The sequence below is a fragment of the Diprion similis genome, chromosome 2 (assembly GCF_021155765.1).
Source record: "Diprion similis isolate iyDipSimi1 chromosome 2, iyDipSimi1.1, whole genome shotgun sequence".
NCBI classification, from domain to species: Eukaryota; Metazoa; Arthropoda; class Insecta; order Hymenoptera; family Diprionidae; genus Diprion; species Diprion similis.
This window is the reverse complement of record NC_060106.1, coordinates 11,288,130-11,305,943: the sequence shown is the minus strand read 5'-3', so window position 1 is coordinate 11,305,943 and position 17,814 is coordinate 11,288,130. Positions and strand designations below refer to the sequence as shown.

The 17,814-nt window shown below is 40.2% G+C and overlaps 3 protein-coding genes across 3 annotated transcripts; all 3 read right to left on the bottom strand.

The window, feature by feature from the left end:
• Nucleotides 1-339: 339 nt before the first annotated feature.
• Nucleotides 340-2,264, bottom strand: LOC124412911 (U5 small nuclear ribonucleoprotein 40 kDa protein). The gene is made up of 6 exons (XM_046893128.1): nt 2,075-2,264; nt 1,865-1,994; nt 1,454-1,767; nt 800-1,072; nt 548-713; nt 340-485 (listed from the first exon to the last, which is right to left on the bottom strand). The coding sequence occupies exons 1-6, from the start codon at nt 2,186-2,188 to the stop codon at nt 433-435; spliced, it is 1,050 nt and encodes a 349-aa protein (XP_046749084.1). The 5' UTR covers nt 2,189-2,264; the 3' UTR covers nt 340-432.
• A 231-nt stretch (nt 2,265-2,495) lies between these two features.
• Nucleotides 2,496-6,216, bottom strand: LOC124412889 (dihydrolipoyllysine-residue acetyltransferase component of pyruvate dehydrogenase complex, mitochondrial). Its single transcript, XM_046893092.1, has 6 exons — nt 5,915-6,216; nt 5,132-5,283; nt 4,478-4,875; nt 3,948-4,327; nt 3,345-3,644; nt 2,496-3,244 (listed from the first exon to the last, which is right to left on the bottom strand). The coding sequence occupies exons 1-6, from the start codon at nt 6,034-6,036 to the stop codon at nt 3,115-3,117; spliced, it is 1,482 nt and encodes a 493-aa protein (XP_046749048.1). The 5' UTR covers nt 6,037-6,216; the 3' UTR covers nt 2,496-3,114.
• Nucleotides 6,217-7,589: 1,373 nt separating this feature from the next.
• LOC124412875 (integrin beta-nu) lies at nt 7,590-13,296 on the bottom strand. The gene is made up of 12 exons (XM_046893067.1): nt 12,906-13,296; nt 12,057-12,298; nt 11,249-11,534; nt 10,939-11,103; nt 10,367-10,825; nt 9,970-10,132; nt 9,708-9,874; nt 9,034-9,206; nt 8,744-8,943; nt 8,455-8,570; nt 8,284-8,375; nt 7,590-8,160 (listed from the first exon to the last, which is right to left on the bottom strand). The coding sequence occupies exons 1-12, from the start codon at nt 13,089-13,091 to the stop codon at nt 8,016-8,018; spliced, it is 2,394 nt and encodes a 797-aa protein (XP_046749023.1). The 5' UTR covers nt 13,092-13,296; the 3' UTR covers nt 7,590-8,015.
• Between the last annotated feature and the right edge of the window lie 4,518 nt (nt 13,297-17,814).

The window sequence follows — 17,814 nt, the reverse complement described above, 5'->3', positions numbered from 1 at the left end:
GGCGGATAGGCCTCACAGGTGGCAGGTCCAGCGCCAGAGTTTTCCGTCGTCTGCTTCAGTTTTCAAATGTCAAACATGGCATTGTCGTAGGAACAGCATATGCGTAGGTGGGAACGTATTTTACAATGCTCATTCGCCGAATAAAATGCGGAAGAGAAATAGTTTGCACGTGTTAATATGGTGAGATTCGGGGTTTCAGAACATCCAGAAAAACATATTTTCACATAATTCGTGCGCACTTCTGGAGAAATTTTTGTTCCAATCTACGTTCAATATTTCAAACGCAATGAAATGTTCTCAGATGTAATATTTTTTCACATGGTACATAAAAAGACATAATTGAAGTACAAGGTATTGATTTATTGCAAATGAAATTTGTAAAATCATATCGTATCTCCTTAAAATTAATGTGCAGAATCTCAAGGGCATTATTCAGCCTTCAATTTCTCCAAGGTATATCTGTTTGTCACTGGAGCCGGAAACAACTGAAACATGGGTATTTTAATATTAGACTGCTGCCTGCACAAGACGAATAGCTTTTACTTACCAATTGGTTCTTTTGGATGAAAATCGACATCATTGATTGATCCATTATGACCAGGGAGCTTATAAAGGATGCGCCGGCTTGTCGTGTCCCAGATATAGTGAAATCTGTCTGACGATCCTGAAGACACTTTGCTGCCATCTGGCGACCATGCACACCTCAGAAGGTTCTGCAAAGCATTGTTCAATCAACTTTACAAAAATTGGACAATTACCTGAAAAGAGAATGAAAAAATGGTACGTAGTTTAACTTCACCTTCTCAAAATTATGCTGATGACCGGATAAAATCTTGACACATCTTTCGTAGGGTCCAAAAGGACGGACGTCCCATATTTTTAGGGTGTTGTCCATTGAATTCGATAATATGTAAGAACCGTCCGGACTGAGACTCAAACCAGTTACCGTATCTGTGTGACCCTTCAGCCTGTAGAGCACTGCGTTTTTTCGTAAATCCCAAACTTTAATGTCGTTGTCAATACCCCCGCTGATGACTTGTTCAGCTGTATCATTGAATGTCACAGCAGTCACCTATCCATACAAAAATATAGATAACCGGGAGATATATGCAGATCAGAGTAAGAAGAGAAAATTAATATCTAAGAATTTTGTACACATGGTCTCATGCATATGATGTGTAGCAACGGTAGTCAGTGTTGTCCCTCCTCTTGAGATTGCACTCTAATTCAATGTGTGGACAAGTCATGATTTATTATGTACCTATGACTTTATAAAACTACTTTAGGTTGGATTTAAATATTACTTATATCTAAGTTGTCGATTTTTTTCTGTATTTGTTATTTGATTGGAAGAGTTTTTAGCTTATGTGATCTACCTGATGAGTTTCTGGCTAATGTAAAATTTATAAAAGCGTATCCATGTCTTATCTGATAGACGAGACTCAATCCATACCTGGTAAGTATTATTAAGAGTCTGACACTGGCCCCTTTTTCTTGGATCCCAAACACGAATAGTGCTATCATCACTGCCAGAGCACAGTTGTGTAGGCCCTCTCCGAGCTCCGGATATGGAATTAACAAACGACGTGTGTCCTTTGAGTTTCTTTATTCTGCAACCAGATCCAAGATCCCAGAGTCCCAGTGTCATATCTGTGCTTGCAGTGTACAAGTTACTGCCATCAGGGCTGAAGTGCATTTCCATTACTGCGCCGCTATGGCCCGACATTACAGCAATGTTCTCACACTCACCGTAGACGTTCCATATAACTGTTATAATGGTATAGTTTTAAAATATAACTATCGAATATATATTGAAGTTTATCCGATGTGTAATAATGAAACGTGTTGCATAGATTTTACGCACATATTTGTCTGTCAAAACCTGTCGATGCAAGGTATTGACCCTCCGGATGAAACTCGACAGAGAAAATATCTCCTTGGTGTCCTTCAAGGAGCATAATCGGCGCCATAAGTGATGAAGTTCTGGGAGGGCCCTGTGATAGTAATTTTCCAATTTATTTTCAAGATTGTTTCAGTTCTTTTCTGGGAGAAATATAAGTGAGGTTATATTTACGCTTTGGATCACCGCCTTCTCTCTACTGCTGAATACCACCTCATTTTTCGTCCTTTTCGAAGCTGGCACCAGTGCTAGAATCTCATCACCTTTTCTTTTATCTAAGATCGGCATTGTTGTAGTAAAACTGAAAAATATCTATTCACAAACAACAAACCAGCGAGCAGCCAAACTGTACACATAGAATCCTGAAGCACTATGGCACTGTGACTGCTAGGGCTACTAGGCACCCACTAGCGCTCTGTGACAGTGGATTCAAGTGACAGAGAAATTGGGTAATACCCTGACATCTGTGCAACAGTTGGTCAGGTATGGGTTCTTCATTACCTCTGATGTGTTGTTTTCTTTCATTGTTTTTCTATCTATGAATCGCCCATATGAGAACGATATTAATAGTTGAACAGGTAAAAAGTGAGGCAAGTATTGATATTGTATAATTTATTAAATACTTAGATTACTTAACTAACTATTTACTTTGCACAGTAGCATTAATCTTCATCTATTCAGGTTGTAATGTTTTACACGTTATCTTTGCGATGCCAACATATATCTTATTTTAGCTGGGCAAAAAGATTGGCAACGTCAAGTATGTACATGTTTATTCTGTATAATTTATGACGATACTAAACTGGTTTGATCTATATAAATAATAGGAAACAATATTTTCATCGCACTATACATACGTTTGTAGACGTGTTCAACAGTTTAACGAGTAAAATTAAGGGGAATATAAATCAGTTTGTGTATTCTTTTGTACATTTTCAAATCTACGTAAAGGTACATACATACGTATGTAACATATATACTTATCGCGAAGCAAACATATTTTACACGCAAAGTAGTCTACAGTGTTGCAAGCTGGAAAATTATGTTATAAAATTGGCGCTACTCAAGTGATCCGTAAAATCAATTAAATGTTATTATCCACAAAAAATGTACATTGGACAATCCCCTTGTCGCATACCCCATGATGGTTCCCATGCATGATCTAAAGTAGGCCTATAGAATTCACGACTGAAATTTTTCAGCACATTAAATCCTTATAGGAGCATCGTCGTTGGATTTTCCATGAAACTTTTGAATGCTGTGAGCCATTGAGCCCCAACTGCTCCATCCACAGTGCGATGATCACAGCTAGCTGTAACGCTCATGAAGTTTGCTGTTTCGAATCTGTGAAATTTTAACAATAATATGATGCAAAAAAGTCGTTGATAAACTGAAAAATGTAATAAGACTGGTTTAGGTACTATACGGAGATTGCTCAGTTTACCCTTTTTCATTTTTCGCTGGAATCAGTCGAGATTCGGTCGTACCAATAGCCAGAATGATTGACTGTGGTGGATTTATGATTGCGGAGAAAGTTTTAATACCGAACATTCCTAGGTTTGATACAGTAATCGTTCCACCTTGGAACTCGTTAGGCTGCAGCTTCCCATCTCTCGCCTTGGCTGCCAAGGCTTTCACTTCTTTACTGATTTGTACAATACCCTTTGTGTCAGCTGCGAATACAATCGGAGTAATAAGACCATTGTCTGTACTTACAGCGACGCTTACATCCACATTGTGATATCTGAGGACAAAAAAAAGTAATTTAGTTGAGATTCCTGGGTTATGAAATTCATTATTTCAGTATAAAATTGGTACGAAATATTAAGTTACATTCTATTTTGATATTTTAGTTCTCAAGTTTTTTCAATTATTTGATTTCATCCGGACCTACGCACAGATAATTGTATTTTATCTCCGTGGGAATTACTGTATACTTATAAATATTCGTAATATTTTCTGGCATAAAGTTATACGGTTATACTACTCATTTCATTCTGCGATCACTGCTACTTAATCATAAATTACTTTTATCATACGAACTCACTGTCTAATGACATCCCCGAGCCAAGCAGTGTTGCCTTCAGGAACTTTTTTCGACGCCATTGCAATGCCTTTGATAATGATGTCATTTACGCTAAGTTTTACTTGTTCTTTTTCTAGCATCTTGTTGAATTGTTCCCTCATTTGTAAAGCAGCATCCATCTTAATGTCAACTGTCAAATAATAGTGTGGAATATTCTGTTTGCTTTCAAGCAATCGTTTTGCTATTACCCCTCGGATATTTGACACTGGAATATCTGTGTATACACCTTCAGCTGCAGGTGCTGACGTTGGCGCGCCAACAGAGGGAGAGGGAGCTGCAGCAGAAGCACCTGCAAGGTCTTTGGAAGTCACTGAAGCGTATAACCCTGAACCCTTAAGACCCTATTTGAGACAGAAAATCAATTATCTTTGAAGGTAAAAGTGTCGTGAGATCGAAAAGAGTCATTACTAAACAATTTTTTTTCCCTAATATCCTATAGATTTGGGAAAAAATTCTTGGTTAATCTATTGTGATCAATAGTATGCACTCACTTGCAAACTGAGTCCTTTTTCGCCTGCAAGCCGCCTAGCTAACGGACTTGCGAGGACCCTGTCACCAGAGACAGATGCAGGGGCCGCTGCAGCAGCTGGAGCTGGAGTCGGAGCTGGAGCAGCCGCTGCCGGGGCAGTTGGAGCCGGAGCGGCTGGGACCGGAGGCGAAGCTGATGCTGCTGGAGCAGCTGTTGCTCCATCAGCCTTATAGTTTTTGAAAGCTGCAACGCTTGCTTCATCGGAAACAATGATACAAACGAGTTGGCCAATCGGAACATTTTTAGTACCAGCAGGTACGATTATTTTTGCCAGGTAGCCTTCCTCCGGAGTTTCAAACCCCATTGTAGCTTTATCAGTTTCAATTTCAGCCAAGAGATCACCTTCGTTCAGCTTGTCACCTATAGAAAAAAAATTGTCACATGAGTATGATTAGAAATAAGTGTCAGTACAGATTAAATTGGCTTTAAAAAATGTTTTCAACTTTACAAATATTATCTTCTTAATAGAGGATTGGATTTGTCGAAATCTGGGCTCTAGTCAAAAATGTTGGCGGATGATTGTAAAGAACTTTTCAATTGAAATTCCAAGTAACTTTTCGATATTAGAATACACATGTTGTGAGTTGATATTCGTAAATAATTTTGCTAAGTTCACCTTCTTTCTTATGCCAACTAACTATAGACCCAGTTTCCATGGTAGGTGAGAGAGCGGGTAGCATAACAGACACGTGATCCGGATAATCTGCGTAGAACCTCAACTGCTGTGCCCATGCTGTCACTGCACGAGGACTGTGACATAACTGAGGCCTGATCAACAATTATATTATATATAAAATGTTTTTTTTCCCAGGATTCGAGTTGGTAAAAAGTAATTCTCAACAGTATTTATCCATCGTATCAAATTTACAGCAAAAACTAAAGGTGTCATATGATATTTAATTAAAAAAGATACGGAGAAAAGATGGAACAAAACCACAGACGACTTTGCAACTTCAAAGATACAGAGTGTGAGCGAGTTTTGTGAACTGTAGTAATAATCGATGGACACCAGGCTTAAAAACATTCTTAAATTGTGGTTTTTTCAATTTTTTTTTTTGCTCTATAATTGCACACATGGTAAAATACATGTTCTTAAGGGACATTATTTGATAATAGTTGTAATGATGATGATGATGATGATGATGATGATAGGAATCGTTATCAAAGATAACGAAGTAACAAACCTCAGTAATAATCAATAAAAAAAAGTGTGAACCGGAGGAGAAGAGGAGGAAAAGAGAGTCAAATGATTCGCATAGGGAATAGAAACATACGTAACGTGACGTAACCTCAAAATCATGACGATGAATGTTACGTTACGGAGGCGTTATAACAATTCGTGAAAGTTGTAAGTGGATGAAGATTGATTTATGGGATATATGAAGCTGCGTTGAAATACCTTTGCAGATGTTTTCTGTGAATACATTCGACTGCCAAACATCGTACGACATTCGTCCGTACAACATTTCGGAACGTGACGCGCACCAGATCGGATCGGAGGCTCGTTGTGGTGCGTAACATCTCTACGATGTTGGTAATTTTCAACAGTTCAATGTGTAAAGATTTACCCGCGGATATGTAATTCGAATTTAAACCCTAATTCTTCTCAATGGCCAAGGGTATCACTTTTTCGTCAATCGGGTCAGTGACGGATCGTAAGATGGCAATGGCAAATTAGAGGTCGTCTGCAAGGTCACGTGGCCACAAGCATAGTTTTCATTGAATATGACGTAACCATGTGCCGCGGAATGCAGGGATATGATTGGTTGGCAGCAAAACTCCACTTTGCCTTGTGACGTCAACGGCGCTGATGCTGTGCGCCTGACGTTGTAGGGTGGTAGGGTTTATAGTAATAGAACTACTCAGAGCCGTGAATCGAAGACCGAGTCTTTTCTATTCTGTTAAATACGATAATTATAGATATTGGTGAAATTAATATGTCGAGATTGTCGGTTAGGAGACACTCGAGCGACGCTGATGAAGATCCTAACGTAAAGACGGACGAAGGGCAGTTCACTTTTTCAAACGGTGACATCTACTCCGGTGGATACATGATCGTCAAGGATATTCGATCGATTATGAGAGAAGGTTTGAAATTTCTAGCCATATACAGTCTTAAATTTTCATTGCGAATACTGGAGCCGATGTCTTTCTTTTTCTAAAAGATTCGACTTTGGTTAATGTGGTTTCTTGCCGAAGTAAGCAATCTTAAAGTCGTGTATAAATATGTGCCTGGCTTATTTTGATTTTACTTACGATTACGATCATCTTATTCAGATAAGAAGATATTATACAAATTTTTTGCATTGTCCAAATTAGTAGACATATTTAACGATATGACAAAATAACTCGGCAGCATATCATATGTCTATACGATTTTGGAGAGGTAGAATAGGTGAACGTTTTCAAAAAATGTACAGGTCATGGAACTTACGTAACCGGAGATTTCAATAAATATGAAACTTACTGGGTAGAGGATCGAATCGTCGGAGAAGTGCACATATCGTAAGAAACTGAAAAAATATAAAAAATTGCTTTAATCTCATTGACCTGCTTGTGACAATGATGGGAATACAGTCATAACAACGGAACAGAGTACGAAGGAACACTTAGCGATCGTGGGGAAATGTTTGGTCGCGGTGCCTATACGTTCACTGACAATTCTGTGATTGGAGCGATTTGGGATAATAATGTACCTGTGGCTGATATAACATTGAGAGAACCTGCAGGTTGTGCTTGGAAAGGTGTTTGTGATGGAAAAGTTAGTTGAAGTTTTATTCTTACCATTTACACCAGCATCTAAGTAAATTAGGTCTTTAGAGAGAACGAACTGCTTGGTACTATTTCATGTACAGGAAGTAACATTCACTGCTGGTAATCATTTTTGGGATGAGGTTAATCCTCCGATCGAACTGGTAGAGGACGAAGAGGAGGAAGGTGAAGAGCATCTTGAAGTTGCAGTTGGTTCCAAGGGCGCTGAACTTTAATCTGATTAATTCCTCAAATATAAATGAAGGGACAAGTTTCTTTATTCCGAATCTTGATCAATTATTGAAAGACGCAAAAGCAACATCTTCGTGAGCTATACATTCGTACCAATAATAATCACCGTCATTTAGTACTTTATACAAAAAATTTTATTTCGTTCATTCGAGCTTGTGTAAAACTCAATCTATACATGATTCATATTCACAAATTGATATCGCATCACAAGTGAATTAACTTTTCGGTCATCCATAGAAATTCATTAAACCTACGACACTAATTACTGCCTACATTTGACGCGGTATATGTGTAGTATACAGGCATAATACGTATCAAACTACGAATAATAATACACATTCACGCATTTTCTGTGTTAAGTTTTCGCGCGTGTAAAATCACTTACAGTTTACGACTAGAATGTTTGTAAGTACATTCACGAATTCGGATGAAGCAGATTCTTTCTTATGTAACTATTCTATCGTTTCGTTTACCCGCATGCTAAATCAGCACTACGGCTAGTCTTCTTTAATCATCGATGGCACCCGAAAGCGTGTTGTCGCAGGACGAAATAGTGGATTTTCTTCAAGAGCGTAGACCGTGTGTTTTTGTTCCTCTTCGAATCGCGCGTATTCCCTCTTATCCTTCAGCGCCGTGCAGCATCTGAAATTTTTTTGTTGCAAAGTTTCGTTGCAAATCCATGTTCATCGCTTTGACTATATCGAGTTAAGGATGACGTATAATTTTAGAAACCCGACGTTCCTCCACAGGCAATCTTTTACTTACTTCCAAATGAGGAGGGCAATAATACCCAGCAGCACCACAACGAAAAACGCCACTCCTGGTACAACCGCAGCCGGTAGTGGAGTTCTGCAAATCTGGGAGAGAAAGCGGTGTAATTTTTATAGTAAAACTTGAATTTGTTTACCGAACATCAAACCTTCCGAGTTCTAGTACCTTTTGCCCAATGCGTAAAGTAACGGTATTGTCCTTGTGGAATTCATAAACATAGGGGATCGTGCACACCGATGAGTCTGAAGTATAAGTTCTCACGAAGCAGTAGTGGTCACTACCTGGAGAAGTATTGGAATAATTAAATTCTATCCACAATGATTCTGTCCAAATTCGTCATTTCTCGACGAGGTGTCTTTCGTCGCACGCGGCAAATCAACTCCATTATCACAGTAAAGTGCAGATCACGCTGCGATCTACTTAAAACTGATGCAACATATAGTTCAAAACTTACCAATGTCTACTTTTGAAACCTGTTCAGTCTTGTAAACAGTAACGTTTGTACGGCAAAGATTAACGGCATCGCTCGATGCTTCGACTGTAGCATTTACACAGGGTGCGTAAAGGTCGCAGAGTCCGCTGCCTCCAGCTCCTGCCGAGGACTCGCAGAATGTGCCTCGATAGAAAAATCCGTCTGGAGCGGTTCCATTGCATCTTAAAATTTTCTTGGTTATAATTTCGAGCCGACTGACTTTGGTGATAATGTTAGACACGTAGTACAACTGTACAAGATATTGTACCTACCGGCACTGGCCGCAATCGCAGTGTCCATGACCCCCACATACTTCTTTGCTTCCTGGAGCAATGCACATCGTGTCTCCCACGGGACATTGGCATGTGTCGCCTGTCCAGCCTGGCTTGCAGACGCAGCTTCCACAATCGCATGTACCCATTTCGCCGCACTCAGTGCCGTTCACCTGTTAAGTCATTGTGAAGCAATTGATTCTGGTTATCGAAATGCCGCACTTTTAAAGTTCCTCGTTTCTCGAAAGGAGGACACGGTCAGTGTCATGGTTATCGATATACTGATATTGCAACAAGCGGACCCGTATGTGAAAGTTGAGGGTCATCGCTTCCAGCATCATTGACCCGTGTACGATTTCACAACTCAGATATGAGAAACAATATATGATTCATTATGTATATTCTCGTTTCTTTTTGCGGCAAGTCAGTATGGCTGCGGTACAATAATTGCATACGTTTTTTTCTTCTACATAGTATCTTGATTGATTATGCGAGATTGCATGTTCGAACGTCATGCATAATTCTCTGCCTACTGGTGATTGCATCATGTTAGTAACCGCATCGAAGATGCAGATATGGAAACGAAATTTATGGTAGTAAAAAACTTGTTATTTTACAGTTCAGGTTCAATAAGGTTTGTAAGCAAATGACGTAGCTTCTATAATCAGCAATACCTTATCGCACGGGGAACACTGGCAGAAACGTCCTTTGTAGCCCGGATCACAGGAGCAGCTTCCACAAATGCAGTCGCCGCGATTAGAGCAAGGAACAGTTTCCCCGGTGTTAATGCATTGCGAATTTACGCTGTCTCCAGTGCTCTCTTGGCAATCGCAGATTTCGCCTAAAATCGCATAAAATAACTCATATCAGCCGCGCTAATTTTTTGTTGTTTTTTCTTCCGTTTTTTATGATGAATATGAAATCTCGAGAACCCACCTGACCAGCCAGCATCGCATTTGCACAAACCGCATTCGTTCACACCTTGATTGCAGTACGTATCGTTCTGCTGGCCGCAATCGCATCCACACATTAGTTCTACCTCGATTTCTGTCTGCGAAGCTTCTGAAGCCAGAGCATCTTGGATCACAACTTTCTGCCTCTGGGAACGGAAGAAATAGTTAGAACTTGCTGGTTTGTCAGAAGTGTTGTCTTGAAGAAAAATGGCATTTTTAACTGCTACTGTAGTGCTTGTATCTGCGGTGATCAAAGAATTCACTATTCTTTGAACATCATTTCACTAAGAACTTCACGAAGTTATTGCTTGAATTCTATGCCGTGATATTAAGTGAGGTAGCAGGGATGACGAATAAATTCATTTCAGGGTAAAAATTACCCAAAGACTTTTGTTCTGCGGACATGCTCCTAAGGAGAACGAGACTTTGAAATCGTAGATCTGGCCCTCCTTGATGCCATCGCACTGCGACGTTTTTAATTCAGGACCAGCGGAGTTTCCGCATTTGGACGTGTACTCGAGGGCAAATGGGCCCGTCGAATTGTCTCGTAGAATAACTTTGGTGACGATGTCGTGATAAGCACGTTCCACGATCTCCAAAATGTTGGAACTGTTGCCAGCCAGGGTAGCGACCCTGGCCTTTTCCTCGAGTATCGTCGCTATACGTTCATATTCGCTGCGTCGATCTTCTGTTACGGCAAATATCAAGTTAACTTTGTGGTCCAGAAGGATTCTCGAGACCTCAGCCAGTGAGGGGTAGTCGTAAGTTGTTGACATGGAATATTCGCCATCAGCACTCAAATGACACTCCAAATCGTTTCGACGTACCGCACCGCCTAGCTAATCGGAACAGATGGATTAAACAGAGTGCAACTGCAACGCTGGGGAAATAAGAAGTGGATGAAGATTGACGATGAGTGAAAAATTACCCAACACAACGAGTAAATTCTCACCTTTCCATCGCCGGCAAAATGAAGAAATCCATCAGTAGCCACTAACATCAGCTTCCTTGCTTGATGAGCCCAGCCAACTTGATCGGCACAAACAACAGCTTGAACAACGCCATCAAGGCCTCCCTCTAGGTTGTCTACATTCCCAGTGACAGAACTTTCATTCACCTTGAAAGGAAGTGATAAGCAAGCAATGAAACAAGCTGGCTAGTATTCGCCAAACTGACGCTACTGAAGTGATATTTTGAGGATTTTTACTTCGAGCTCGTTTAAAATGATTAAAAGAAAATTATGATGTCTATTACATACGTACTTTCCTGACAAAATCCTGGATATCACCAGAAAGCGGCATGTGGTGCCTAAAAGCGTAGAGTGGCGCGCACGTGGCGTGTTCACTTTGACACGGGTTCTGTTCATGGCCAGGAAAGACGTACGGCATCAATGGTTTGTCGGCATAGCTACCGAAACCCACACGATAGTTGCTAGTAAAGGTACCGAGAGTCTTTGCCAGTTTTCCACCCAAAGAAACGAGCGTGTCCTTATCATCCTTCATTGACCATGTCAGGTCCATCAAGTAGTACAAGTCGATAGGATAATTTCTACACGCAGGTAGAAGGCAAAGACAAGTGTAATATAAAGTTGTAAGCATTACACGATCTACGGATTTTTTTTTTTGTTGAAAAAAAAAACAAACCTCACAAATTATCTAGACCTCTCTGTGAGAAGCTGTATCGAAAAAATCCAATTACCATTGGCTCTATAACAAGTATGACAAATCGCACAACATATATGATCTAACGCAGAGCGTAAGAAGAAACCGAGAATGCTTGGACACAGATTCGGATAAGTGTACGCATCCAGACGGGATATGGTTACGTAGCGATGGAGCATGGTTAGACCGATTTTATCGAGACACATAATCCCGACTTTTATCTCGATTGTTGTGGTCTGGTAAGCGTCGCGAATTTTAGCTTTAGATAACGAGAGGTGAAACTTGCCTCTCAGTGCATCTGAGGTTCGTTAATTCCATCGCACCACTGAGCAATTTGAGACGTGAATGTTTATGATGATTTCGGAAATTATAAGTTTGATGATGTCTTTCTGATATCCGTAACACTTACTTGGCTGGTCTAAACTGAAGGCTCAACACCTGCGTTGAGTGCGGCCTCAACTTGAGCTGAACCTTCTGAGGCCGAAGCTGCACCGGGATCTTCCCAGCGGTAACATCCCGGAATTCTTCATTTTGACTAAATTCGATTTTCTCCGTGGTAGCCACTTGCATTGCCGATTCGGGACATCCGAGATCTTGTAAAGATTTGGCGGTGCTGCATCTTGGCTTCCCAATTGAAGTATTCGTATATCCCTGTAAGTCGGAAATAGAGATGTATTGAAATGGTGATACGGTGAAAGTTTTGCTGTTGAAATTCTATTACATTGCAAATGGGGGATCTCTGGCTTGGGACCACGTGAAAATGAACCTAGGCTGCCACATTGAAAAGGTCAACACTGAGGATTTGTAAGCGAGTAAATTGAGAAGTGACGCCATTCGAGACATATCGTCAAATCACGTTACGGTATAACGAAAGAGAAACTCAACGTCGCTTCTTGGGCGTAAAGGAGCGATAGTGTTACCTTCTACTTTATTCTGTTTCAATGAATTCTCTTCACCGGTTGCCGTTGAACTTTTTTCCGCGTCATATTATCATTTGATAGAACGTACGTGCGTACAAATCTACAATTGTCATGCTAATCGTGAGTCCCTAGACCTCGTTCTTGGGTTAGATTGAAACACGAGACCACATAACGTCGGTGTAACGCGTATATGACATGTTCAGTGTAAACACTATTATACATCGAAAGATAAAAACGCTTCTGAATTGACATTACGATTTTCAAGCTCTTACGTAAGCATAAAATATTCACAGTATACGCGAGTAGGTGTTTCTCTATTAGGTACTTGGTCAGCTTACCCAGTCACTACACCACGCGCATCTCGAACTCGCTTCGAGGCAAGCCGTGCATGAGGTTTGCAATAGACACAAACTGAGGCTGTCGGTAACTTGAGAATAAACACAATTGACCGCTGTGCAAAAAACGAGTAGAAACAGAGCGATTTCCACCATCCCGATCGCTCTTCCTCGCCCTTTTGACTCCATGGTGCAGGTGGTCGACTGTGCGTGCAGCTGACGCGGTCCAACAATTGTTACGTTATCGCACAACTCTCGCGGGAATGGTTAAGCGGGAAACGACGCACCTTGCATTGTCATCTCGATTCGCGATTTCCTGACGTACTAAATCGGGCTCGTTATCGATGATTCTTCGGTGAAAAATCGTCTCTCGTCGATTCTCGGTTGCGGTTCCTATCACCGATCCTTGAGGACTGCAGGGGAGTAGCTGCGATACCTGGGCAGGTCTCGGCTGGCTTCGAAGAGACATACGTTGCAATAAGAGTTCTTTATTTTCCTTATCAGCTTGATAGCGATAAGCGAACGACAAACTTTCGGAGATTGCAGAGGTGAGAGAGCGCCGGCGCGGCGAACGACTCACGCCAGCTCAGGCGAAATTAAACTCTAAAGCTATCTTGTGGCTGCTGCTGCTGCTGCTGCTGCGAGGCTCCTTTATTCAAATTACCGTGGAGGTCGAAATCGGTGTGAGTTAATCGTTTGCCGTTTGTCGTTCCGAGGATTGTCACTTCTTGCACCAAGATTACACTCTCGAACACTACACCTCTCGGCTGTTGTAATATCGTATTATACGTACCGGCTATAGACACTTGTTTGCACAGCTGTATGCTACGCATATAAGAACAATCCTTTGAGCGAAACTCCAGCTCGTTACCGATCTGAGAAACGGAAGGTAGCCATCCGCCCAATCTGCAGTACTGAACTGCTACGTGCGTTTATTTGGAAGCGACAGTCAATGTGGCTAAATTACTCATCGTTTCCACAATATCTCAGTACATCACACATCAAATCCGGAAAGTTGCAAGTCGCGAGAGAATAGTCCTGAATACCAGAGAATTTCAACAAAAAATCAACTGGTTCGATGTTAAAGAAAGTCCACTTCCTTCATCGGTTATCTAAACGATAAAAAGGATTTTATCCTCGATGTAACTAACCGGCCTCGTAATACTATTTCAAGGCTAGCTCACCGTCGTCTGTTGCTCGGAAGTCTGATAATTCGTACTTTTTCACAGGTTTCAATTGATTATAAAAACACGTGGTGTTAGAAGCTATCTGTCACATTATACAATCAACATCCGCACGTCCACTATATTCACACCTGATTCCGCACGTACAGTTTTTACCGGATGATAAATTCATCTCCAATTCAGATTTAGTCTACGAATTATTTTCACTGTAAAAATTATTATCCATTGTATAACGTATCGACGCTGTGCTCGTGGGATTCAGACTGGTTCGCCGGCCGTTGTAACATGAAAACAAATAAATATACAGTACAACGCCCGGGCCAGAGGTGCACGTTTCAATGGCCACTAGACCAACAATAACGGTTTACTCTAGGGCCAGTACTTTGTCGGACTGGTTCGCTCCGGCGGCACGATTTCGTATTTCCCCGGTGCCACACTGATGATGCTAGACACGTCAAGTCTGGTACCTGCAGCCACAGCTCCGGTACAACAGCAGCCGTTCTGGTGCCAGATCCACTTCCGGTGAACCGATTTTTGCCTATCTGCACGGATCGCGGTGACTTGAAACGAATATTTATCGTTACCCGTAAAAGTCGAGTATATAGTTAGAGTCCACGTCTACTATTCGCATAAAATTCTGCGTGTGCCACTGACACGCGTGCACGAATATACGCCCTATAATCTATTATCTACGCGCCACATTGATCGGGTTTGGAATAATTTGGGTAAATTTAACGACCCAATTAGCCTTCGATGCGTGTCGGTGTACAAATGTGAATGCAAATGCGAGTCTAAAATAGACGAGGTATTGTAACCGTTGATAGATAGATAGATACAATTGTTGCACTACCGCGTATGCAGCACCAGACGTAAACGCGATAATCAGTAAACGCGAGGAATACGAGATGCCCTATTTCGAGAGAACTTTATACGTCTGTTTGTTTTTTTTTTTTGTTACTGATAACAAATTACACCGACGGCGATGCTGTAGCCTCGTCTAGGCGAAACACTGCAAAATGTTCTATCGCGTAGGAGTAGAAGAGATCGTCACAAATATTGTTATAGGAGTAGGGCGACGATCTTACGTAAGTATTAAACAACTTTACAAGGCATGTTTCATTTCGGATACCGCAGGGGCGGCTATTTCCCTTGAGAATTATATTATCGACCGTTATCAGGATCGGGATATTCGAACTATTATGTGTCACGGAGTTAAGATTAAGAATCGCACACGTATGCCAATGGCGAACGAAGAATTGCACTGTGGTGTAAAAAAAGACTGTTTTCATAGCAATGAATAGGCACAATTAGTGATTCACTTGGCGAGTAATTGCTATTGATAATAATAAAGTCAACAGAGGCTCTTACGGATAGCATCGTTGGAAAAGACTTTGTCTAGGCAACAATAACAGGGAGAATTTTGAAATGATATGATATTGTCTTCAATTTCTAACAAATTGAGTTCATCGTTCATCTTGTTTGTTTCAAATGGAAATTAATTTTTCTCAAGATAATAAAACTGCGACGTGGTGAACGCATATGAATGCCGCAGCTTGTGGCTGCTAATGACGTAATGCTTGATGGCTCATCACATACCTATATAATGAAACACGTGGCGCTCGTTGCAAGAGTATTATCAAGTAGTTAGAGCTAATATTCAGTAGCTGTACTCTACGATGATATTGCGCGAGTTTTTGTATTAAACATTGAAAAACAAAGGTATGTTACTTGATTCTGAAGCATGTAAATCACCTAAGCGTTTTCTTTACTAATGAGGGAAAAAATAGTAAACAGGTGAGACTATCATATTGATTTTTTTTCTCTTGTTTTTCCCTGTGATATGAATACGTTTGCAACACACTACTATTTACGATTAGAATTATACCTCTTGCCTCAATTGCAGAGGACACCATGCGGTTCTCTATAACAATTATTCAATGCCTAATGCGTTGCGATAACATTGGACGTGACTTCTACAGGTGAAATTCCGAATCAGGTTGTGTCACGTTTGTTTCTTTTATTATGTTTTGATTGCCCATGGTGGAAAAGTGGGTCGTACAGGTAGTTATAAGGTAACTAAGTTTACCTAATATATCGCGGAAGGAGATTAGATAAATAGTATCTATATCTATGTAGCAAAGGTGTGCAGCGAGGATAACAGATAAAAACGAGCAGGAAAAAATGTCATTGAAAAATAGATCATTCTCGTGTAAAAACCGTAGTGTCGTGTAAAATTGTACTTTATTAATAAGAAAAAAAAAAAATCTAAACAAAAAAACCACGAAAATGTTACTAAAAATACATCAATCGTAATTACTCGATTATATTATCATTTACAAACATCACTTATATATTATTCAAATTTATCGCGCAGCGATTTAGAAGGCAAGGAATGGCACTTGGCCTAACATATCTAATCTTCGAGTAAAGTAAAATTAGTTTCCGAAATGAATTTCAACGACAATGAAGCACTAAAATGCACTCGAGCATGTAGGTAATAATGAATTCGGTCTGGAGGCTGGAAGTGATTTCCGTTTTCCCCATAACGATGATTGGGTCTTTGTATTTGAAAAATGAAAAAAAATTGTTCATAAGTGTTTAGCACGGAGAAACTGAAAATAATTCCATCCAAAAAAATAACTGTGGATGTTACAAGCAATCGGATAGTTCCACTGATTTCGTAATATAACTTGGCACGTGGGTGACTTAATTATTTTTTACTTCTATGCCCAGCATTGATATACACTTTTTTCACGAAAAAACCCAATCGAAGAAGAAATTTAGTCAAAAGTTGTTTCTGGATTTCCTTCTCTCTGTCAACACTCTTCACCCGAGTTTTATTTTAAAACATCATCACTTAAAAATTGACCGGACACGTAGCTGCGGTCTTGTTTGGATTCTATAACAACTTTCGATCACGTATCGTGCGTGGAGTTGCGGGTCAATCGTGTGCAATCGTGCATCGTTCATCGTTAAATTACCTCATGAATTGTGTAACCTTTACAACAACAACAACGTATATAATACACTTACTCTTAATCTATACTTAATATCATGTGTCAGAGCTACCACATTTTCACCCCGCTACTGTTATTAAACACTTTGCACGCTTAAACGTTACCTATACGATAAAAGGTGGAATTGTGGAACGTGTTCTTGTGCAGACAGAAAGTAGGTACGCCTTTTGCTCGTGCATGTAACAGTTATTGATGATCAGTTGCAAATCGTTAGTACTTATATATTTCATAGAGTTTATATTACACCGTGATTATATCTATAAATAACAATTGCATATCTTACAAAATTATTCAGCACAACCTTATTCTCTTATTAATATTTATTTGTTACGTAATCCAACGCACATACCTATACCAGCGATTATAGAGTCTCATACTATACGGAACGAGGTAACTATCATTTACTTAAGATGCGAGTGTGACTTCCTTGGAAAAAAAAACTGTCAATCTATCGTAAAATATACCAAATTCGCGTCAGGCTTATTAGTTCAAAAACGAATAAACGACGCTTTCTTTAATTACATGTTTTTCTCACACGGAATATTGTACACGATCATAAATTCGTGAGCGAATAACATATACATGCACGTCTGCGACGACGAAAAACATTTGTCTGAAGATTCCCGTCCACAGATTAAAAGACATGCACACGTGATGCAAATACATATTCGCCCACTGGAGTGCACTGAAACGAATATTAATATTTCAAAG

Bases quoted from the DNA above. Each gene is read 5' to 3' on its own strand.
- LOC124412911 (XM_046893128.1), bottom strand. From the start codon at position 2,188: ATGCCGATCTTAGATAAAAGAAAAGGTGATGAGATTCTAGCACTGGTG. The intron at 1,073-1,453 runs GTATGGATTGAG...TTGTATGGATAG, and splicing joins CTCTTAATAATACTTACCAG to GTGACTGCTGTGACATTCAA. The intron at 714-799 runs GTGAAGTTAAAC...AATGCTTTGCAG, and splicing joins ATCAGCATAATTTTGAGAAG to AACCTTCTGAGGTGTGCATG.
- LOC124412889 (XM_046893092.1), bottom strand. From the start codon at position 6,036: ATGTTACGCACCACAACGAGCCTCCGATCCGATCTGGTGCGCGTCACG. The intron at 4,328-4,477 runs GTGAGTGCATAC...TGTCTCAAATAG, and splicing joins AAAAAGGACTCAGTTTGCAA to GGTCTTAAGGGTTCAGGGTT. The intron at 3,645-3,947 runs GTGAGTTCGTAT...TTTTGTCCTCAG, and splicing joins CTCGGGGATGTCATTAGACA to ATATCACAATGTGGATGTAA.
- LOC124412875 (XM_046893067.1), bottom strand. From the start codon at position 13,091: ATGGAGTCAAAAGGGCGAGGAAGAGCGATCGGGATGGTGGAAATCGCT. The intron at 9,875-9,969 runs GTGGGTTCTCGA...ATGCGATTTTAG, and splicing joins ATGCGATGCTGGCTGGTCAG to GCGAAATCTGCGATTGCCAA. The intron at 8,161-8,283 runs GTAAGTAAAAGA...AAAAAATTTCAG, and splicing joins ATTGCCCTCCTCATTTGGAA to ATGCTGCACGGCGCTGAAGG.